Source organism: Meleagris gallopavo, chromosome 11, assembly GCF_000146605.3.
Source record: "Meleagris gallopavo isolate NT-WF06-2002-E0010 breed Aviagen turkey brand Nicholas breeding stock chromosome 11, Turkey_5.1, whole genome shotgun sequence".
NCBI classification, from domain to species: domain Eukaryota; kingdom Metazoa; phylum Chordata; class Aves; order Galliformes; family Phasianidae; genus Meleagris; species Meleagris gallopavo.
Window position 1 is genome coordinate 3,496,878 of NC_015021.2, and position 17,888 is coordinate 3,514,765.

The 17,888-nt window shown below is 42.6% G+C and overlaps 1 protein-coding gene and 1 long non-coding RNA gene across 2 annotated transcripts; both read left to right on the forward strand.

The window, feature by feature from the left end:
- Positions 1-2: 2 nt before the first annotated feature.
- CHST2 (carbohydrate sulfotransferase 2) lies at positions 3-2,405 on the forward strand (the record flags this gene model as incomplete). Its single annotated transcript, XM_010716643.3, has 1 exon — positions 3-2,405. A coding segment is annotated over one exon (1,101 nt), but the record flags the coding sequence as incomplete, so codon positions are not given.
- Positions 2,406-6,847: 4,442 nt separating this feature from the next.
- On the forward strand, positions 6,848-17,563 carry LOC109369421. Its single transcript, XR_002118429.1, has 3 exons — positions 6,848-8,877; positions 9,414-9,446; positions 13,319-17,563. It is a non-coding gene; the product is annotated as an uncharacterized LOC109369421 (long non-coding RNA).
- Positions 17,564-17,888: the final 325 nt, after the last annotated feature.

Consider the following 17,888-nt stretch of genomic DNA (forward strand, 5'->3'; position numbering starts at 1 on the left):
GCGGGCGGCGGCAGCTGGTGTACGTGTTCACCACCTGGCGCTCCGGGTCGTCCTTCTTCGGGGAGCTCTTCAACCAGAACCCCGAGGTGTTCTTTCTCTACGAGCCCGTGTGGCACGTCTGGCAGAAGCTGTACCCCGGGGACGCCGTCTCGCTGCAGGGAGCGGCCCGCGACATGCTGAGCTCCCTGTACCGCTGCGACCTCTCCGTGTTCCAGCTGTACAGCACGGCGGGTGCCGGGAAGAACCTGACGACTCTGGGCATCTTCGGGGCGGCCACCAACAAGGTGATCTGCTCGTCCCCGCTGTGCCCGGCCTACCGCAAGGAGGTGGTGGGCATGGTGGACGACCGCGTGTGCAAGAAGTGTCCCCCGCAGCGCCTCAGCCGCTTCCAGGAGGAGTGCCACAAGTACCGCACGCTGGTCATCAAGGGCGTGCGCGTCTTTGACTTGACCGTCCTCGCCCCGCTCATGCGGGACCCCACCCTGGACCTCAAAGTCATCCACCTGGTGCGGGACCCGCGGGCTGTCGCCAGCTCCCGCATCAAATCCCGACACGGCCTCATCCGGGAGAGCCTGCAGGTAGTGAGGAGCCGCGACCCCCGCATCCACCGCATGCCCTTCCTCGACGCCGGCCACAAGCTGGGCGGGAAGAAGGATGGCGGGGGCGGCTCGGACTACCACGCCCTGGGTGCCATGGAGGTCATCTGTAGCAGTATGGCCAAGACCCTGCAGACCGCCCTGCACCCCCCCGACTGGCTGCGGGGTAACTACATGGCCGTGCGCTACGAGGACCTGGTGATGGAGCCCATCAAGACCCTGCGGCAGGTGTACGGCTTCGTTAACCTGGCGGTCAGCCCGGAGATGGAGAAGTTCACCCTCAACATGACCAGCGGTCCCGGCTATTCCTCCAAACCCTTTGTGGTATCGGCCCGGAACGCCACGCAGGCGCTGAGCGCCTGGAGGACTGCGCTCAGCTTCCAGCAGATCAAGCAGGTGGAGGAGTACTGCCAGCAGCCCATGGCCCTGCTGGGCTACGAGCGGGTCGGCAGCCCCGAGGAGGTGAAGGACCTAGGCAGAACGTTGCTCAGGAAGCCGCGGCTGTGAGCGGGCAGAGCCGCATAGCTGAGCCCCTCTGGGCTGGTGGGAGGGTGGGGGTCAGGAGAGGGTTCTGGGTTCCTCCAAAGACTGCTGAAGGGTAACATGCAGTAGTAATGTGATGATTTTTGGTTGTTTTTTTTTCTTTTTTTTTCTTTTCACTTGCATTGGGTTAGATGCGATTTAAAACAGAAAATAAAGTGGAACTGAAAATGTGTGGAAGCTCCCTTTCCCCTTCTCTAAAATGCCAGGGGAGCCTCCCTACCAAAACCTTATTTATGGAGTTCGTGTGGGCTGGAAGGTGGTAGCAAAAACTCCGGCACAATTTCTCGTCCATTAATATCTCCCTGGGTGGAGAGGAGATGCCCTTGGGAAGCGATGCTGAAAATCAGGCTTTTGTATGGAAGTAAGTGTTAAGACATGAGAGTAACAAACAATAAATGATATTCATTTTTATAATTACCTCAATTGTTTGGGAATTACAGTGTTGCTGATGTACAGCTAGAGGGGAGGCTTGCTTGGAATAGCACCGAGGGCTTTTTTAAGGTTATGGGCAGAGGGCTGGAGTGTAATATTGACGTGTCCGAAGATGGGAAGCTGTTCATGCACAAACAGGGATGGACTCACAGATGCAGTGCGGGTTCTGTAGCTGTGTCAGAGCAGGCTTCTATTTAACAACTGTCTTTTGTTGTTGTATTTAAAAAGTCTTTAAGTGCCACTGTATTAGCGTCCTAAGAGTTCTGAAGTGTTTGCCACCAGAGCAGTATTTATTTTTGTCTTGATATGTATGCCTGGGAGTCACCGTCAAACAGAAGTGTGACAAAACTGCAGGATTTAAAAAGACATTTATCATACTGGAAACATTAGCATGTGTGAAAACAATTAAAATTATATATATTATATAGTGCTAACAATGCAGTGAGATATTTAAGATATTTCTTGACGTTCATTGGTAACAGGCGTAGCAGGGAAGCATAGAAAAATGCATAAAATGTTGTATTTTCCCCCTTGTTTGAGTGTCCGAGGCTGTGTTTCTGTTCTGAGGAGGGAGAACGCGTGCAGCTGTGTGTTCATGGCTGTAATGGAGCTGTGCAGAGCCGCCCGAGTGCGTGCATTCAGAGCGCTGCGAGGTGCTCGCTTGTGTGAGTTGTCATTGCTCCACGATGGAGCCAGATGGTGGTCTGGCTCTGTCTGGGAGCTCTGCTGAGAGAGACTGTCCTGTTGTTAAACTTGATGAAAAATATGGGGTTTTGCTACTACTTTTATAATTTCCTGGTTTAATAAAGATCATGTGATGGTTGCACATGGAAAGTGTGGTCAACTCGAGTACGTTTTATCTTGGTGGTGGGTCTCTGTTGCTCTTTGAAGGCTCATTTTGGAACTTGAGTTTTTAAACAAAAGTGATTTTGCCAGACTATTCTCATAGGAGCCCGTAGGCTTTTCTACAGGAAGTGTTTTACATTATCTGTGTGTTGTGCTTTCTGTGAATGTGAGTATGGGTAGGGAAAGCAAAATGGATTTGTGAAAATTAATTTATACAGATAGGATACAATAAGTGTGTGTGTGTGCAATTGTTAGTGATGCGTCAAGTGTCTATTTGCTGTATTTAACTTTAAGTTAAACAGGTGATAGCTGGCTGCTGTGCTGTTTGAATTCTTGATGAAATTCTGGGATTGCTCTGAAGAGGAAGTAGACATCTAATAAACTAGTAAGGAGATCATAGCATAAGATTGCCTATACCCTTGCTGAATGACCAATTCACACGCTCATTCCCTTAGTTCATCACTGTCAGCCTAAACGCATTAATGATATGGGTAATGGGAAATGTTATAATTGGCCTGTTAGGACATATTCCCAAATTCCAGGTGGAAGCGTTAAAAATGGAAGGGATAGTTATCTTGGTATTCGAAATACAGGCTAAGGTGCAGTGTCCTGTGGGATGTGGTGCTTTGTGTTATTACTACTCTGTGTGTTCTGCTTTGCTGCCGAGTGGGTCTCAGACTGACTGGGTTTGGGCTGTAGCCTGCTTTTTTTTCCCAGTCGGAGTGCCCTGAGATAGTGCTTGAAAATCCCATCTGCTAATAGAGCACGTCACTTGCTTTTTGTCTGCTACTGCTGCATGAACTGCCCATGCTTTCCGTGGCAGCAGCCACGCAGCGCTCCCAGCTCTGCTGCCAGCAGCACCCAGGAAGGCTGCAGTGCCTCTGCAGAGCCGTGTGCTCCCGCAGGGACAGGGAGCTCAGCTCCTGCTGGGGTGGGTGCTGTGTCTGTGGCATCGGATCTGCTGTCTGGAGTGTGAAACTTTGATGCAATTTCTAAATGGGGCTTTCACACAACAGCACTGTCAGCATAAGCTCTTTTAATTTGGGTTTGTGTGTGTGTGCAGCATTCCTTGCTCTCCTCTGCAAAAGTTTTGTGGTTGAGTGATCAGGAATTGACTTTTAGGAGTATGAAATAGATAATCCCAATTAACTTAGCTTTTAGAAGTCTCTTTTTTATATTAAAAAGTGCTTCCTGTCATTCTGAAAGAGTGCTGGCTGTGCTTCTCACACTGTATTAGAAGCATCTGCTTCACTTCGATGATACGAACGGTGTGTCAGTAGAGTTATGCCATCTGAATCTGGTCCATAATTTGAGCTCCACCTACTACACTGCAGCAAGGAATTACCCAGCACACATTCCAGCTGTACCTGGGCATGTTTTTATGGATGGACATAGTAATGGAAAGCTGCTTTTGTTGAAATGAAGGACTGCAGTTTTGTTTAGCAAAGCTTCAGGAGAATTGAGTGGGACTCTGTCTTTGTACAGTGCTGCAAGGCTGAGCCCTGCCCTGTATGCTGCTCTATTGAATAAGTATTAATAACTGGCGGTTAAAAGAGGCCATTTTTAGTACTTTTGTATATTCAGAAAAGAGGATTAGAGGAATTAAAAAAAAAAAAAAGTTTTGAATTTAGGAAATGATAGAGGAAAAATACACTGTGAGAAAGATTATGGACGTGGTTCCAAAGATCTCTGCCTGTTGTTGGGAAGATGTCTAGCAGAGGTCAGAGTACTTAAATAACACTCGACTCTTACACTTAAAAATAATGCCTGTGCTTGCTTTTGGTTGATTTAATTACAGCATGCTTCTTAAGCTGGAGATAGTGCTTGTATTAGTGAAGAATCAATAACATAAAGGAGATGCTGAGTGCACTAAGTTGCACTGAATTGAGATGGAGACCATTTTTAGGACTTGGCATGTTATTCTGATAGAACAAAAAGGTTAGCACTTGACTATGTTCTGTTTTCTGCTTTTGACAGATACAGAAAATCGTAGAAGCATTTTTAATGGTCATGATTGCTACATGCACAAAAGCACAAGAAAACCCTCTGTCCTCCAAATACTAAACCAATTTAAAAAAGACGTGCAGAAGTGTGCAAGTTGTAACTTACTAAATGCTGATAAAGGAAAAGATGGTTGCATGAGGTATCTTTGGGCCTTTCTAACGAAAGGAGGAAGTACTTGTTCTGACCACTTTGTACTTTATCAGGTGTTTGACTTCACACTGTGACTGGGGAGAGGAATGAAACTGCCTTAATTTAAAACCACAAACCTTGTTTTTCAGTTACGAATTGAGCTTGGGTCTCCAGAGATGAACTACTGCTGGCTGTAATCAATTCTGAAACAAGTATTTTTCATCCCTTAGGCCATGAGAAGAAGTCTGGTTTAATTCTTTATTTCTCCTTTATTTCTTTTTAATTTATGTAGTATGTTTTTAAGTGTCTTTGAAAGCAAAGGGGGGTTTCACATGAGCTGCATTCTGCAAGGGGTGATCTTAGAGCCAGTACTTCAGTTTTACTCCTGTGCTTCCCTCAAAATGCAGACATGAGTCTCTTTGGACCAATGAAAACCAATTGTGTTTTGTGGGGCTGCTTAACGTGAACAGATGGAATACTGGGCAAATGCTGCCTGGTCTCATCAAATGGATCACAATTGTTCTCACTCCAGTGCCATTTCAATCAAAGGTGTTATACCAGGAGAAATATTACTCTGCTGGAATCATGTGTGTGAATAGAGCAAGCAGATTTAATATGAAAGCTATAAGCAATTGTGAGACTGCCTGCTCTTGTTGTGTCCATCTCTGATAGTGCTCTGGTAATTGCTCTGATGGTCATTGGACGTAGTTCGCATTTTGTATCAGAGTTCCTAAGAAAGATCTACTGAAAATGTGGGCATATATTAAAAAATCAAAAATATATGTAGTATTTCAGCAATATTCACTATAATACGTACATGTACAGGAAAAAAGATGGTTTACTTTCTGTCTTCGTTATCACTGGTATCAAATAAGTAATTAACATGTTCCAATAAGAGCTATTGGCTGTCAGGATTTCCATGATTCTTCACATAAATTATCAGCTCTGCAAAGAGAATGCATAGAGCCTATAAAATAATACAGACTTGTAACTTTGCAAGTTGGAAAGCTTCCATGTGTTTATTTTTTGGAGAGGTGGTTGCGGCTCTTCACATCTGTGCATCAGGAGAGCGGGAAAGGATCACAAGAATATATCTGCATAACCGAGTGTTTAACATGTGGATCAATGCAAAAATATTGTCAATGTGAAATATTAAGGCGCTCTGTCTTCCCTTGATGCACGAAGAGCCAGCATCCACAATACCACAAAAGGTATGAAAATAGTTTATAAATGGGTTTGCAAATGGGAGAACTAGGACTGTAGAGTCATCTACCTACGCAGTGAAACACAAAACATATAAAATGCATGTAAAGATTTATGTATCACAAGGAGGGACCTCCCCAGTCCACTGATGCAAGTGAGATTTTGGCACTCACTTCATTGTCTACCTTAAGAATATTCTTAGTATAAATGAGGCGGTGGGAAGGGAATTGAGGTTGAGCAGTAGATTACCATCTCCTTGTTCCTATCATAAAAGTTGGTAAGTAGCCAGGACATCCTGCGGTTACCACAGGCTGAATATAATAGCATTATTCCAAGGAGTTTTGAATGAAAATGGGTCTTTCCTGCTAGGAAAAAAAGATAAAGATCCGATTGGAGGAACTCTCCAAATGAGAAATTATTAACAAAGCACTCTGAGTAAGGCAGGCTGGTAGCTGCTGCTGAGAAAATTTTTTCTAATGACATTAGTGGGAGCTGAAGTTGCTAACTGGAACCCTATAGCTATAATTGTAAGGGTTCTAAAGATATTAGTCAGCTTTGAGTAGGACATTCAAGAATGCCTTCACATCATTTTCATTGGAATGCTAGTATCCTGCAGGAGTTGGTGGAAGCTATATTTCAAGGTGCTTCCAAAAATGCTGGACTCATAAATGCACATTGGAAGAGGACTCGGAATGTTTCAGGTCCAAACTTTGGCTTAGATCAGGGTCAAACCAGGATACTCCAGGCTCTATCCTTGTGGGTCTTGGAAGACTGTGTGGTCCCTAAGCAATCTATTGCTGTCCTGATGGTGTACCACGATGCTTTGGCACAACTGTCCCCCAGTCGCTAATTATGTTACATAAACTTCTTGTTGGCTGCTGCTCAGCTGTTTCAAAGGGCCAGCAGCAAAACAGTTAGCAAGTAGTGATCTGTGGAAAAATTTACAATTAGAACACTGCAACCAGCAATGTCCCCTTTTTTTACCCATGAGTGATAAAGAGGAGAGCAGAGGCAAATAAATTCATTTAGAAGAAAGGAAAGGAAAGGAATGCAAAGCAAAGCCCACCAGGAGTTGTTTTTTTCCTCTAAGAAGGAAGAGACACTGTTAAGGAAAATGGAAAGAAGCAAATGATACAATGAAACAAGGTCAGACAAGGATGAACAAAGGCATTTGCATGCTGAAAGCAGAGAGGATAAAACTTAGAGTATATAAGATGAAATGTGCTGATGCTGTGTGCTGTAACCATTTGTTATTAATCACTGTGTGTGGAATGAGTTCCTCACTTCCATTGCTGACAGTTTTAGATTTCCTGATTTATATTAAGATGAATTTTAAATGGGAATAGTTTTCATAATTATTTGAATACTTTTGATTTCCTAATTTGTTTTGGGTCTAGATAGAAATAGAATTGTTGATCTTTTGTCTAAACGTTTATTCAGACTTCAATGCATGAATTCTTAGAAAGCGTCCTTGTCTGCTAAATCCTTGTCACCTTCTTATTTTCCATCTATCAGACAGTTGCTTCTCCCACCAGCCAGGATTATCAGTAATTATCTGTTTCAAGCCGTGTGTGTCTCATAACATTTTATCATAGGAGTTGTGAGATGGAAAAGGGGCGTAGTTAGAGTTCGTATAACTTCCAGAGTCATTTTCAGTATTTGATTGTTAGCCACTGGTAGTTTCTATGCATGCTTGCTGTACTGGTCTGATATTGAACCTTTAATTCTCACGTTATCTGATCCATTGACTAAAACTGGTCAGCGAGCAGGTGTTCTTAGAACTGTTAACTTAGTCTGTGTGTTGATGACTGACTCCTCAGAACACTCCTTATATCTGCTAGCCCTCTTCTCCTCATAAAATGCAATACATACGTCTGACTCCACCAGTGCTGTCTTGGGGTGGCTGGACACACTTGATGTCTTTCACCCATGGAGCTCTGACTGCCAGAGCAGAGCTGGGCCTTGAAGGAGGTGTGATGTGTTTCTCACCTGCTTTGCTGGCTATAGCTCCAGCTTATAGCAGCAGTGCTGGCAGAGATAAAGGGTATTCATTACAGAAAGATTTTGCTACAGCAGTAATGTAGAAGTTGTGGGAAGGAGTTATTTGTGTTCCTCGGTTTTGCTGTGGGAATGAGGAAGACACAGCCAGTGCTGACCTTAGCACTTTTATTTTGTAGGAGTTTAACATCTGGTCCCTAATCCCACATTCTCTCATGCTGAGAAGAGGTGAAAATACAGCATAAAAGTTTAATGCCGTGGCCACTGTCCAGAGATCTGCTACGTTGCTTTAAACCAGGAAACCTCCTGATAGGGCCCATTTCACACATCCTTGAGCAACCTAAGATGCTTTAATAAAGAAATGTTTTATCTAGTAGTGTGCCAGAGAAGTAACCTCAACCTTTGTATGCAGTGGCACAGAAGTACTAGTTAGAAATCAAATGCAGGTGGAGAAGGACCACCTGAAGAAATTGAGGAGACCTGCTGTTTAACCCTTTTGCATCGTGAACAGGTAACAGTCTTTTGGGAAAATGGGACAAAACCAGAAGTCTTCCCTTCCCCCATCTTTTATTTGTGTCCATGTGTGTCTGTGTCCTGCTGGGTGCAGGGGCCTGGCCCAGCTGCACTCATTTCAGGGCTGCCCTACACCATTGGCCTGATGGGTGGCAGCTGGCTGAGTGCCCAGCCCAGCAGGGGAGGGGGAGGTAGTCCTCCTCAGGGAGGTCTCTGGAGATGGAAAGTGTTGGGTGGTGCTTCTCTTGACTGGAGTGAAATTGGTTTTTAGGGTGATGAGGATTTGGCCCCTATAAGAAGAAAGGGTTGGGGGTATTTGTTGCAGCCTCTGGACTGCTGGAAATTGGTGGGACGGTGACTAAGAGTCACCCTGAGGTCTGGATGCAGTGGGCTGCTGTGTCCTACCAAAGGGATGGAGGTGGCAAGGCTGCTGTGCCCAGGTGTATTGTAGAAGGCGTGGTAAACTTTCAAAGTGCGTTGTCTGGGACACAGCTGTTTCTTGAGTACAGGGGAAACAAGAAATAAGAAGCAAGATGAATGCATGGAACCCTGCACTTACCAGGAGAAGCAACTGCATGAGGAGAAGCTCATGTGGCGCCTTGCCAAGATAGAGGTAAGCTGGAGTGACTGTGCTGTGGCAGTGGGGTGGGTGAGCATGGCTGTGCTATAGGGTGCTTATCTGGTGAGGTTTGTGGGTGAAGGTGGAGTGTGGCTGGAAGTGCAGCCTAATCTGAATTTAGGAGTGCCAGGTGCTGTGAGAGTGCTGTTTTGGGCTGGTAACTGAGGGGCTGAAGCTGGAGAAAGCCAGACTGTGGCAATGTTAATGTGAGGTAATGTGGCATAAGAACTTGCTGTAGTTGAGTGAGTTCTGAAGGGGATGGAGACTTTATGATAAGAGCTCTGCTTGCTGGGAGCTGGAGCCCTTTGGAACAGCGATGTCTGAGGGCTGTTGGCTGCAGGCCCCATGAAATGGCAGGAAGGTGCTGCTGGCCTGAGAAGCTGGAGCACAGGACTGGGGCTCTGGGTGTGCAGCTTTGAGCTCCTGTTTGCACCATGATCCACCAGCACACTGCTGCTGGTTGTGTGGCACTGCCATGTCCTACTTGATACCACACACTCATGTCTTCCTGCTTATCTTCGTCTCTTCAGGGATGCGCTGCAGCTGAACTAACTGTCCTACAGGTAAGGAGAGCCTTTGGAGTCAATCGTTCCTCACACAAACATGTACTGACTGAAGAAAGAAAAACTACATGCATTTCCTTGCTGTTTTAAGTCCTATTGAGACTGGCTGTGAAGTTGTTTAGAGGAAAGGCATTCCTGCCCCAGGTAAATTACTAAAAGTCTGCCTCTCCCCTTGCTCTGCTAGCTGAGGCGGCTGCTATGAAATTGCTGTCCTCTTGTGCAGGTGAGCTCTCATCTCCTTACTTGTCATTCAGCCTCTGTAGGTGATCAGACTCCTCGCTGCTTAATTAGTTCTCCTGTAATTAATAATTTGAGGTAAAAGCCCTGCTGTGAGTGGTAACCCGCCACTTATCTTTGCCACTTTCACGTAAATAAAGACTATTTTGAAGTTTAATGCTTCCCAGTTGCCAGTTTTTATTATGGCAGAGCTTGTGTACTTAAACAGGTTCCTTAAATCATATCAAGAAACGGATGGACTTTTTCCTTACTACAGGTTTCAGGCCTTGGTACTCTGCCTAATAATGGCTCATTTTCTTTTATTGATGTTTACATGGGAGACACTGAGAATGTGTGTGGGCGTTTGGCTGATAGCTTACTGATTGCCCTGACCACTGTGAATGTGTGTCCTGATAATTTTTTACTCTTTGTTGAAACAATGAATTGGGCACAAATCAGTCTTGCACTGGATCCTTGGATGATCTTGGTTTTTGTGTAGGGATAGTATGTAACAGCTTTCTGGGTAGCTGTTGAATTTTACCCTGTGGAAAGGTGAAATAAGGAAAAATGAGAAAGCTAAACATAACTTGAGAGAAAGAGGAGCTAGCTGTGCAGGCAGATGATGCATTTAAAATGGTTTGTGTTTAAAAACTCTCAAAATGACTCAGTTAATTCTCTTAATTAAAGAACAGAAGTGCTGTCTCAAGTGTTCCCAGCAATTCTTCTGCGTGAGGTTACTGAAGCTAAATCAAGAAGCCCAGTATTATTTCTTATCTGCCTCACATTTCAAATGCTCAGAGGAGAGGGGAGGGCTCCCTAATGCTGTCTTTAGATGCTGTTAGTGCCTGCAGTTAAGGGTCAGTATCAATACTTTGCTTTCCTTTTAAATAGGCAGGCTTACAGGGAGAAGGGAGTATCCCATAATAACCAAATGATATACAGTGGCTGACCATGAGCAAGTGTGGTAGCAACCTGCAACACCAGGCTATGCTGGGTGCTCTGGTGGGGAAGTGAGGAGATGATAATGTGCCTGGACAGAACAGACCGTATCATTGTCTAAAATGTTAGTTTCAGAGCTGATCATTCTCACTTGAATATTAAATATCTCATTATACAAAGCTGTTACTCTTTCTAACTCAACTCCCTAGTACTTCAGGGAAAGCAATGTATTGTTTGCATCCATTGAACTGTAATGTGACAAAAAGTGCAGTGCACTGGCAGCCTTATGGATGTATGGCACATGGGCAGGTGTTGAAGTATGAGAAATTGCTCAGTGGCTGGAGAAGCAGGAGGTAATCATGCACGTGGGCTGCTTTAGCCCATTGATTTAACTTACTCTTAATTTGAAAACTATACTTAGTAAAAAATATGATTGCCTTAAAGCTAGAATATAGTCTTAACTCATAGACACATAATTCTCGCATAAAAGCCTTTTGAGTAAAAGAGAGAAACTGTATCTAAGGTAATTTAGAAAGATAAGGAGTATTTCCTATTTTGATGTAAATCATCATGGAATGGATGTTGCATTAGGAGGCCACACAGATGTGTTGGAGGAGCAAACATGAAGATCATTCCAGTTGTGTGTGTAAGACTAAGATCCTATTGGGCAGCCAAATCAAAATAAATTTCTAAAGGTGAGGGCTGCGAGTTGAGGTGTGAACAGAACTCACTTTGGGCTTTTAATGGAGGCTAGGTGTAGAGGAGGCAAATATTCTCTTTGTATAGATTTCTCATCTTATTCTTTTAATAAAGCATTTTGCATAATAACTCTTCCCCCTTTTTGTTAAACTGAGAAGTCTATAAAGTATATGCTCCCACTCCCTGAAATGGGGTTGAAATCTCCAATAATTGCTTTCAGATGTTGTAGCAGAGATGCTGAGTCATGGCCTGAAGGGCTGATTGAGCACCTGGTGGGAGGGAGGGCAGGCCAACCCTGGGGTGCTCAGGTGCATGCAATGTACCTGAGTGACTGGAAGAGGTGGAGGATCCACCCAGGCTTCTTTTAAGGATTCACAGTGGAGCTAAGGGTAACTTGCTGGAGATCCCTGTGTACTTGAGGCCTTCTAAGGGTAAGATTTTTTCCTTTATTTCTGTATCCATGGCTGCCACATTTGAGCATATCCTCCCTTGCTGCAGCCTAGGGCTTTGCTACTGTGCTGTTGTTGCTGTGCTTTTCATAACTTTACAGCTTTGCACATGTACACAACCTTAACTTTTTCCTGGATGTTTGGCTTTCTTCAGAGTGTTGCTGTCGATGCCCCCTAGAACTGCATCTTACTCTAGTATAGAGCTCTTTATGCCTTGGTACTTGCAGCAACCTGCAGCTATGCTGCATCATAGAAGCATCTCCAGCATGTGGTTGTTTCAAAACATTCTCCACCTTGTAGAGCTGTATGGTCATCTGTGCCCATGCAGTGGGGATAGCGTTGCAAGTGAGCTTTTGGGGACAGTGAAACACTTTTGGTCCTAGCAGGAATGTAATGTGATCTAGCCTGCTTTACAAGAAAGTAAGGAGAAATTTTGCTGTGCGTTTCCAGCAGTACTTTAGTTACTTTTTTCCTCTGTAGAAGCAATAAGTTTCCTGAATGCTACTGTTATTTTTAGGGCGTTGTAGGAATTCATGTTACTTATCTGGCACTCTTGCTTTCTTATCTGCTGCTTCATCATGATTTCACTGCAGTGATATCTCTTGTCAGAAAGTCAATACAGTGAAGTTGGAAAGAGCTACAACTGCTTAGGGAGTGGATGCATCCAGCTAAAGAGTTGATTTATCAGGTTCACTTGCAATATTTGTTTCAGTAATGGATTACAGTCTGTGATCCAGTTAAGTAGTGACCTCAATGTTTTCCTAAGGAGTAGCTCAGTCTGGCTACTATCAAGTAGTTGGTGCTAGAAATATCTCTTTGGACAAGAGGAAATGTTTGTGCCAGAATCTCCTAGGGAGAACGAGCAAAGCAGGATGTGAAGAGGGGGGATGCAGCTTGCACCTTGTTTCCTCTCTACAGTGTTGACTGTTCATATGACTGACATGTGGGTAGGGGTAGAACTTTTTTTAGTATTGAAATATGCTTGCTTTCTTTTTTTATTGCTGTTAAAACCCTGAAAAGAGCCTTTAATATGCAGATTGACTGAGAGAAATGATTAAAGATACTTCCGTTATTGCTATGAATCAGGATTCAGATTTGATTGTGTATTTTATTCTTAAATATATTCATCACAAAATGCCTTGCATTTCAGAATGCAAAATGAGAAGCAAGGCTTCAGCTGTAATGGGCCATGCACTGACTCATTAGACAATGCATCTGATTTTACTGAGTGCATCTATTTCAGTGGGATGTTCAGTTCTGACGGGGAGTAGAAATGTTCAGGAGATAATATAGCAAAATCAGCTGGTTATTTGATGGGGCTGTAAAATGAATGGCCCTATCAGTTCATTGAAAGGTGAATATTTCTGGATGATGTTTATCAGATTTGTAGTAATGCCAAATCCAAGCCTATCTATCCAGGGATATGTGAAACCCACTCCTACTGCATGCGTGTTGCCCATCACAATGGATAGTTGCTTTTGTGATGCACCTTTGAATGTTCAATACCATTATTTTCTACATCAAATGACTACAACTAAGTGAATTTTAACTGGGATTCCTGCTCTCCAGTGAGCAACGGACGTTCCTCACTGTGCCTGAAGGGGCTGCCCAGGGAGACTCAGCGGAGGAGAAGCAAAGCACTGTGTGATCTTCTGGTGCCAGCTGCCTAATCAGCATCTTCGACTCAATCCTGTCTGAGGCTGAGATCCCCTTGGCAAGCAAAAGATGAATTTCCTCTGAAAAGCTTTTTTTTTTTTTTTTTGAGCTTCCAGAAAACTCTCAATGTGCTCATTTAGAAACTCAGATGCAATATCTGTTTCTAGTACAAAAGAGATGATCAAATGTATTAGTGGGCTGTAATTGACAATAATAATAAAATCTAATTTAAAGAATCTCAAGATTAGCAAAACTTCCCAAGAAAAGCTGTGATATCTAAGATCAGTTTTTCACAGACACTGCCCCAAATGTGCAATTTCTAAGCAGGATGTTTATGACGTTAGTATTCTAGAGTAATTAGTGTTTAAGAGGATAGATACTATTGCCTTGATAGGTTTCCTTTACTCTTAAAACAGTGTAACTCGATTCTGGTAATATGTAGATCTTTACATCAAGTGTTTTCCTATGAATAATGAAGTTGGAATCTTGTGTAATCACTTCTGTTCTTAGAGAAGCACTGATTTATGGATTCTTTGCCTTGGAAATTTCTAGTGTGAGCAGTTTCCAGAAAGGATTAGCATTTCTTTCAAGCTGATTTGTTAGTAGGGTTCAAGGTAGCCACATGATGTGCTCTACATCCTCCCAGCATTATAAATAACCAAGATCACTGGGAGTGTTATGGAAGAAAAAAAATAGTTATGGAACACAACTGTGGAATAAAGCTGTTTCTGGCTGACGGAGAGGTGCTGACCATCTATGGCAGCCTAATGAACAGTGCAAAACCAAATTTCTGTGAATTCAAATAGTCTTGAACGCATCTTGAGCAACAGACACAGGAACACATAATCTTCTAAGAATCAACAGCCATCTGCTCAGTTCAGGCTCTTTATTTCTGTGGCATGCTGCCCTGATTGAAAGTGTTCCATGATGGAGTTGATGAGTTGCAAAGTTGAGTATGTAGATCAACTTGAGGAGAGGGAAGCCCAGCTTAGTGCCATGCCAGTACTCTTCAGACAACCCTGTCTGCATAATGTACCTCATCACTATGAGGGACATCTCCTGTGTTTCTGGATGCTGAACCAACAACACAGTTGTCTGTCCACCTCTCCTAGTCTTCAGTGATTATAACTCTCATTATAATCACTCACTGGTATCAGTGAAAGAGAGAGTGTAATAAACTTGTATAATTTGTTTTCTACTTGTCATCAAGCTTTCACAATTGTAAATAACATGAACTAAACTATATCAGTCATCTACTTAATGTGCACTAAATCAAATCTAGCATATGTTCCAGAACTGGGCTCCAGATCAAATCCAAATGCATTATATAGATCTGTGGTGTTCAGTACTTGTATTATAATAAATTCTGATTTTTCTGTATCTGGTACTAAGGCTAAAAGTTCTTATTTTTAGTCCCTAGCTTTATTTTTTCAATTCTACTTATCTGCTTTGAAACTTGATTCTGCAGCTCTTTGTGTAATACTTTTTTGAGCAAAGTAGTTTGAACTTCAGCAAACTTTTCCCTTCATTTGTAAAGCCTAAAGACACAGGCTTCTTATACAGTGTTGAGGTTTTCCAATATAAAAACCTGTATGCGCTTTGCAACTACCTTTTACTGGACTCGTATTCATATGATGTATATTTGTGGGTGAAGAGCAATGTGAATAATTACTCTTTAAGTAATAAGTGTAATTTCCAAAGCATTTGAAAATACCAAGCTATCTCAATGAGGCAACATCAGTCTTTCTGAGAACTTAACTGCTGAGGCTTCCTTCACTAGAAAGGTTATTGTGAATGACAGCATCTGAATAAACCTGTGCTAATGTACTGAATATGAAAATACTTCAGGCGAAGAATTAATTGAGGATACTGGACTTGCAATGAATGCACTAGATACCTTATCAACTATAGTGTTAGTATCTGATTTCTTTCTAATAGGCTCATGAGAGGGTTAATGTTTGTTTGAAATAAATAATTCTATTCTTTTGAAACACTGTTAAATCTGAAGGGTACACAAGAAGTGCTGGGTTGAACTCATCTCTTGAGAAGGCCTAGGTATTCTTAGCTATTGAAATAATTTTGTCACTTATATTGGAAAAAGAGAAATATATACATACACATACATAGGAGTTAAACTAGGCTTGTAAAACTGGATTTTACTCACAAAGCTATTGAGTAATAACTGCATAGCTGACTTGATTTCTTGCAAGTGCCCGTTACAGTAATTCATCTAGCAGGAGTGACATGATGTGTATGGATTTGTTTACCATATAGCTTATTAAATGCAATTTAATCTACATGTACCTGGTTAGCTGATGTCATAGGGATATAATTCCAAATATGGGTTTTGAAGCCAGCACATACAGGCCTTTTGGCCTTGGACAATTCTAAATTGAAGAGGTAAAACAATTTGGTTTTCAGAATGGAAATGCAGATTGAGTATGGTGTTAGAGTACAATTGGCACAGACTGCCTTAGCAGTACCTCTCTATCATCTAGAGGGACGATGCTCACTGCTTTCCTACAGCAAATAACTTACTTGCAGTCTCCTGTGGAATAATCCTTCAGCTCTTGCACGATGGACATTATGGAAAGTTCATTCTCATTGTTCAGAGCTGAGTGTAGGCTGGGAATCAAGGCTTACACTTTGGATTCTGTGTCTGGAAGCAAAAAGGACTTGTGTTGGACTTTGTGACTTGGCACTTTTGGATGATGCTTTGATGTCTAATGACTTTTTCCACTATATTGTTGCTGACATCTATGAAAAACTTATCCATGCCTAATAGAAAAGATAAGATTCAGAATAAGTAATAGAAACAGAAGACTAACAGTAATGCCAGCAATCAGGTAAGAACAGTTCCATCTGAGAGCGTATTTGGAGTTGATTTAGGGTTGATTTAGTAAGTAGAGATCATTCTAGATCTAACTCAAAGCAAGACAGTTAATAGCCATTGAAGGCATATTCACTCTGAAGGAAAGGTTCTCTCCATTCTCTAAGGGGGAGAAAATACATTTGAATTCCAGATGGTGATTATGCAAATGATCTTTTAATTGGTAAGCAAGATTACTTCTCTTTGCCCATATTTATATTCAGAGTTTGGATTTTTGCTTTTGCAAGCAGGCTGATACTCAACAGTGGGCATATGTGCTTTTTTTTTCCCATTAGTAGTAGATCAGTAATTTTAGCTGAAATTTTGAGTTCTGAGATTAGTTTCCAGTACATAATTTCAGTGGATCTAATTGGAGTTGGAAACTGTCTCTGACCAATTTTCTTATAGCTTAACTAGATCCCTGGAATGATCCCCATTATTGATGTCTATCCTATTTGCGAGCTGTCTGCGATCTGCCCTCTTGCAGCCGTGAATCAATGCTTTAGTTACTTCCACTGGAGTTCTTAGAAGGATATCGTGGGCCTTCAAGATCTTCACTGCTTGGTATTAGGGGATTAGTCTGTAGGAAGAGTGGCTGACTTGTAAGAGAACTTGATAGACACAGGGAGGGAGGAAGAAGTACATTTTACTTTTTGACTACTGGCTTATTGGAAGAAGCTTGACATATATTAGAGAAAAAGAGTGAAGCAAATAAATGACTGTAACACAGAGACCAGAAATGGTGTTTCTCAGGAACTCAGAGATGTTCTGGGTTATGCTGAAATATATAAAGTAGGGGAGGAATAGAACTGCACTACAGCACGCTTGGTCATCTTCGAAGCTGCAGTTCATGTCCTCTGTAGTAACCCTACATTTCACACAGCTCCAGCATCTCTTCCTTTTCCCTGCTTGTGCCTGTCTGCATTGTATGTGAAGATGTGAAACTTCTCTGTAGTGGGAAGGAAGGGCTGAGCAAGGCAGATAGGGCTCGCTGGATGGGGAGGTGCCTTGCTACCCCCTGAAAGTGTTAGGGCTAAGCTGTATATCAACTCCTGCTTCTCTTGAAAGCCAGATCAGGTATGCAAACTGGACAGATGCTTTGCTTATTCCCAAGGATACTGAACAGAACTGCAGTCTGTAGAGAGCCAAGCTATGGGGGGAGTAGAAAATGTAGGTCAATTCCTTTCTTAGTAGAAATTTTTTCTAGCAATCAGTCTAAAGTAGGTTTTGAAGAGGTACTGTCTTGACTTCCAGTATCTCAAATTACTACTTAAAACTGGGACAGGACTTTAAAAAAAAAATAAAAAATAAAAAAAATGCATTAATTGTAGCACTGGGGGAGGGGAAGTAAAAAAAAAAAAAAAGTACTTTGGCTTCATAGCCTACTAATTAGAGCACTGAGTTTGTCCCTTGCTTTAAGGACTGTGTTTGGCAGCAGTTAAAATGTGTTCATAATCCCAGGAGTGAAGTAGTCACATCTTCTGGGTTGCTTTTCCCATGGGAGTTCTTGCCCCAGCATTGCTTTGAGTTTGCCAGTGCTCTGCAACTTGTAAGTAGTTAATGGGATGTGGGGAAGCTGATAGGGTAGGCTAATAAGTAAAGTTTTTTTTTTCC